This window comes from Physcomitrium patens, chromosome 15 (assembly GCF_059467195.1).
Source record: "Physcomitrium patens ecotype Gransden chromosome 15, ASM5946719v1, whole genome shotgun sequence".
Taxonomy (NCBI): domain Eukaryota; kingdom Viridiplantae; phylum Streptophyta; class Bryopsida; order Funariales; family Funariaceae; genus Physcomitrium; species Physcomitrium patens.
The window spans coordinates 50302-56301 of NC_143424.1; the positions used below are offsets into that span (position 1 = coordinate 50302).

General features: G+C 44.5%; 1 protein-coding gene across 12 annotated transcripts; it reads left to right on the forward strand.

Annotated features, from left to right (window-relative positions):
* Positions 1-1936: 1936 nt before the first annotated feature.
* Positions 1937-5695, forward strand: LOC112292883 (ureide permease 1). Of its 12 annotated transcripts, none has more exons than XM_073539313.2 (6): positions 1937-3520; positions 3790-3955; positions 4320-4402; positions 4593-4877; positions 5019-5131; positions 5335-5695. In XM_073539313.2, the coding sequence occupies exons 1-6, from the start codon at positions 3145-3147 to the stop codon at positions 5503-5505; spliced, it is 1194 nt and encodes a 397-aa protein (XP_073395414.2). In that variant the 5' UTR covers positions 1937-3144; the 3' UTR covers positions 5506-5695. The 12 variants fall into 12 exon arrangements, with proteins under 12 accessions (XP_073395414.2, XP_090112250.1, XP_090112247.1 ...); XM_090256124.1 differs by having other exon boundaries at positions 4821-4877; XM_090256121.1 differs by having other exon boundaries at positions 1937-2393; positions 3160-3415; positions 4593-5131.
* The last annotated feature ends 305 nt before the right edge of the window (positions 5696-6000 follow it).

Sequence of the window (6000 nt, forward strand, 5' to 3'; positions counted from 1 at the left end):
TCGAACAAATGCATCTGCTTCATTCACGTCGGGCAGTAACGAATCCCATGCCCTCCTGTAATAAATCCCATGCCCTCCTGTAATAAATCCCATGCCCTCCTGTAATAAATCCCTTCTTCTCTCCCGACCCACCCTTGCCCTCTGCCACCTCACATTTACCCTCCCCCACGGTCAGTGTGTTGCGCACGCAGCCTCCTTCCTTCTCTGCAGATCTCAGATTTGTCACCATGTCTCTTTCTTCTCGCTCTCTTCCCGATCATGTGAGAGAACTATCGCTGTCTCTAACCCAAAACTTACGAGTGGAAATAAAGCTCTCGGTTGGTCTGTTGTTCTTAACCCCAACACGGAATGAAGCACATGAAATAATCCTTTCATTCTGTTTGGCCAGTTCAAGACTTAGATTTGTGTGTGCCAGTCCTGCAGGCATTTTTAAAACCTGAACAAGCGTAGATAGACAAGCCGTACACCCAAGTTGTGGGTAAAAGCTACTTCTCATGTTATTGATAAAGATGCAGGGGATGGTACAAAGTCTTTTGCACCAAGAGTTGAGTTGAAGCCTCCAAAATTACGTTTTTCTTAACCATTCAAAAATGTTACTGCAATTAATTGCACTCTATAAGGATTTGACTGGACCTTGGATTGATCTCCAGCAGAGTTTGGTATTATTTCGTTAAAGGTTCATTCGTGGGAGCGAAGGGATATGCTGGCCCCACAGTACCAGAGTAGGATTCTTTTTTGCCAGCATCAGTGTTTCCAGCGTCGTAGCTGGAGAACCTGAAATGATCGACACAGAAGCGTCTAGTACACCTCCCTTATCTGCAGGCTTCCGAATGATTTGCTACAAACAGTTAAGGGATGTTCCAATAAATGCAGTCTCATTACATCGGACCATGTTTGGTACTCAAATCGCAAAAATGTCCGAACACTTTGGACATGCCATGGTCACAAGAGCTTACTGGAGCAGCCGTGACATTCACCTCAACAAACTTGTCATCTAGTGATTATTGCAAATCGACTGCAATACAATCATAAAATCACGCCTTTTCCGCAAAGTAGCTGGTTAATCAAATTGCAATAGCCAAAGCAATCTGAAATCAACAAGTTCACGAGTCGCTGCAGGTCAAAGCCCAAAAAAAATCATTCATCAGGATATGTTGCATGTGCATTAGAACTACGATAAAATTAGGCTTAGAATCAATTGGTTCATCAGTTTACTCTTGAAGGTTAAGCCTACACTTCAGTCCCGGTTTCCTATGATTACTGGAATTTGGGAGGTTTTTCTGAGGTCCTTGAGCTAAGCAAATAAATGGTGTGGACTACGTTTTCATAGAGTATCATAATGTTCTTATTAATCAACATTTCCTGACGATGAGATGAGCCACACTTGATAAGAGAAATACAATACTGGTTTGGAGCATAAAAAAGGCATCATCGAAAGAGGCCGACTTTAGCCTTGCTCTGCTTCAACATCTCTCTTAACCACAAAATTCAAATGAGCACTTAACCTTCTTCAGTGTGGGATGCATGAAACTGCGAGAGCAAACAGGTGGACTACTGCCGTGGAGCGTTCAGGCGATGGAAAAGCCTCTCCATTTCCTCTTCGTCATGGAGGTGCACATATACTAAAGTTCCTGCATGATGCATGATTTCATCTCTAGTGAAGGTATTGTCCACTAAGTGCTCACAGCCTGAATCTAGTACCCTAAGGAAATCCTCCCAAGTGTTGGCATTCTAAGTTTCCACTGCATCACAACAGAGAAGCACGTCTCAGTTCAGTAGGAGGACAATTACTCACAACTGCTAATGACTTTTCTGTCGCGGCAACAGCATCTTCAATTGCAGCCGTCGAGATGTCAGAAGCCACAATGCCCTTAGTCATCGCTACAACACACTATTTATAATTCAACTGCCCCTTCATGCCCCAGTCCTATCTAAAACCTTCGCTTCGCGTTGCACCTGCCCCTTCACACATATTCGCAACTTGATGGATGTTCCGAGAGCTGTTGGTATTGTCTGCTCTGCAATCGATGCACTACTTCGTCTTCCGCCCTGTCGAGTGCTTCCCAACGCCAGCGTAGGCAGTCTCCATCATCCAATATAGTTCTGCCGACATATTGCGATGCGCGGGACTTGCCGTGGCCACAGTCAGCGTAGCCAAAAGATTTAAGCACCTCACGACGAAAATGACGATGGCTATGAGAAGTTGACAACAAGGAACAAGTATTGTTGGAGAACGGAGGCTTCAACACCACAGCCAGATGCATGGCATACATGTCATCATTTGACATTATTGCTCGTAGCAGTGGACCATATTCTCAGTGTGCCCGTGCCATAACTCCGACCTACCGACAGTTTTGTAGGCGCGATATAGTGTAATGTGCATGTAATCCTTTGTGAGTCAACGCTTGCCATTCACGCTTCTGTTAGGCGTAGAGACGTATGGGGCATACTGATTGTGTTGATGTGCGAGGACTGCTGCTATTGTGGATCCCGTAATAGCAAAAACGGACAGGATCGTTGTGTTTGCGAGGGGCATTCGTCAGGTGTTACTTGGATTTTACTTGACTTAACTCGCAATCCACAACCTGAGACGGATTAGAATGAATCCTAGTATCTTGTGAGTACAGAATCAGAACAGATTTGCTTTCTTGCGATGGGATTTAGAGCTGGGAGTGTGTTGCACCATTTCTGGTGAAAAGAAATAGCTTCGTGTTATCGGATCCGCTGACATTCTTCGGGGGTTGCTTTCTCTAGGTCCAGTCTGTCTCACCAGAGCATGCGCATTAATACCAATTTCAACTATGGGTCATATTCTAGGCAAAGGTTGGGACCTAGGGATGGATTGCTCTGCATGATCAATTTCTTAGCGGGCAATTTGCGATCTGGGCAGCGTTGCGAGGGTCCACTGGCAAGCCATGCTTCTTAGATCATCGCCAAAGCTTGGCATTTCTGGACTGCATTGAAGACTCAGAACATTTTGTATTGGACTTCTAGGGTTTGGGATGCTACACAGGATTTATATTCGAAGACTCTGTCGCCGCTGAACCTAAATGAAATTTCTTCTCTGCGTATCCTAGCTACCTCAGTCAATCATAAGCACTGATTCAGAATTTAGCTGTAGGGTTTAGTACAATTAGTGATATCATGTATGCTATGCAGGACGAAGCAGGAGCGATCACTCTGATGATCGTCTCCTTATGGTGTCTAGGATCGTGGCCGGCGCTGTTTAACTTGCTGGAAAGGAGAGGCCGAGTTCCCATGCATACTTACTTGGACTACACTTTTTCCAATTACTCAGTTGCATTACTTTTCGCCCTCACAGTAGGGAACATCGGCCCCGACACGCCCCAGTCACCCAACTTCCTCAAACAACTGTCTCAAGAGAATGGTCCTTCAGTAGCGTTTGGTTTGGCTGGTGGGTTGGCCTTGTGTTTGGGTAACATTTGCCTTCAGTATTCGCTAGCATTCGTGGGAATCTCTTTGACCGAGGTTGTGTCAGCAAGTGTTGCTGTGGTTCTCGGTACGAGTTTGATCTGCTCATATTCACTGGTTTAATGTTGGACAGGATGGATGCATGCTGCCTTTCTTAGTCATATTTGTTGCAACTAGTGACTGTGGAATGCTCGTAGTTTTGCTGAGTTGAAATTGTCCTCCATGGTGAACTTTCTGGACATGGATGGCATTAGTGGTCGTCTGTTAATAATCAGCATGGAGGACAAACCTTTGTTGGCCGCAACTTTGAAGTTGGTGCAAATGGTTTAATGGGTTCGATTGTCGGATTCCTGCCAGGAACGACAGCAAATTACTTTCTGGACGATGGTTTAAATCGTGCGAGCATATTATTCCCTGGTGTGGCATGCTTTTTGGTGGCAGTTGTGTTAGGATCATTCTGCCATGCCTCTAATGTGGCCGATATGCAAACCAAGATTAAAGCTGCGGAACCACTTTCACAAATGTGAGTCTTCTAAAAACGTTTCAGTAACCTCATATTTCTCTTCTTCAGTTTCTTTCATCATATCATGTGTACGATAGTGAGGCGTCTCTTCCGAAGAATCGAAATAATGAAAAGTTTGTTCGCGTTCCTTTGAGCACATCTGTTTGTGTCCATGACATCTTGGGTGCATCCATATCATTGCTTTTTAAGTTTTAACGTGAAAAAGAATTCGCTAGTGTGTGGTGTGTATCTGTATGCTCAAATAGGTGGCACATGGTCGTTCAATCTGTGTCAGTAACTTTTCATTTGGAACAGTTTTTAGCATGGGCTTCCAAACATATCAAACTTCTCACTCTTGCATGCATGCTGCGAACTACCGTCTTAGGTTGGAAGACATGAAGAGCCCAATGAAGGGCTCGGAAGAATTTACAGCTCTGTTAGTAAACTCCTCAAACAATCATGAAGCTTGTGAGTAGACGATCTTTTACCTACATATGTACTCGTATATGTGATATGCATAATCATGACTTGTGTTAGGATTTGTGGTACTTAGCTTATAACAGACTTGTTGGTATTTGGTGCTCTTCTCTCATGTTGGAGAAATGGACTGGTGCTAAAGGGAAGCCACTGATGTGTAGTATGATCGGCTCTATTACAGATACCGAGTATCATGGTGACGTAAAAAGAGTGGCAAGTTCGTTGAATGTTTTATCGTCAAGCCATAATAGTGATTGTAAAAGCAGGAAGCCAGAGCCACTTTCTAAGGGCGTGGTCGCCAATGCTGAATATTTGCTAAATTTGGAATCGCATAGAGCAATCAAGGTGAATGGCAAGAGTGTCGTGTTTGGGCTGGGAATCGCTCTCATCACAGGGTTGTGTTATGCAGCATTCTCGCCGTTATTCAACGTCGCTACTAATGATCAGTTCCACCTCTTGAAGCCCGGTATACCTCATCTGGTGGTCTATACCAGTTTCTTTTACTTTTCAACTGCCTTCCTGATCTGCTCAGTTGTTTTGAACGTGTACTTGCTTTACCATCCGGTCTTAGGAATTCCCAAATCTTCTCTTACCATGTATTGCCAAGATCGCGAAGGCCGCCACATTGCCATCGTTGCAGGCCTGCTATGTGGCGTTGGGAATGGCTTCCAATTCATGGGAGGTCAAGCTGCTGGTTATGCTGCTGCAGACGCTGTGCAGGTTGGTTTTAGTTTTTTACCTATTTTAGGGTATGCTGTATCCCTTCTGCAATTCGAGCATGGCAGTATGCTGGTTTCTCAATTTCTTATACTATGTGGTGTTCTTGACTAAATGTTGCTTTCACAGGATTTCTACAGTCTGCATAGAAATGCTTGATAGAGAAAGGAATGCCTAGTTTAACGGACTGTTGGGTTGGATGGCAGGCTCTACCCCTGGTGGGAACTTTGTGGGGTGTGTTTCTGTTTAAAGAGTATCATGGCTCGTCCCGCAAGACATACATCCTCCTGATTGGTATGCTCTTGATGTTCCTTACAGCAGTGGTGATGCTTGTGGCATCATCAATGCCTCGGCATGGATCCGAGACTTTGACATGAACAGGAGTTTTCACCCTATCAGTTTCTTCTTTTTGGAATTTTTGCACAGTTATATGGTAGATTACGCAATTTACATTCACTTTCTGTAGTGCACTCCATGCGTGAACTACTTCGCTACAAGTTGTAACTTAAATGCAATTTGCAGCGTCCTTTAATCTAAGCTCCTCTGTCGTAACCGAGATGCCAAAAACTCTGCCTTGTGAGCGTCTTCCTAAAACTGGCGAAGAAGGAGGGCCAGGGCAGAGCCCGTGCGAAGGGCCCTCCTTGCTGTGCATGATTGCATAAGTGATTCCAAGACCCCTCCTCTTTCCTTTGTCCTTGAGTGGAATTCTCACAATGAAACTCAGTCATTCTTTCTCATTTCCAAACCATCACAAACCATCAAACACAAGCCATCACAAACCATCAATGTAATGGCTTGGCTTGTTGATTGTCAAGAATGCATGCAAGAGTCAAACATGGTTGGGGACTGAGTCACAAGAGTAGCAGTATTAT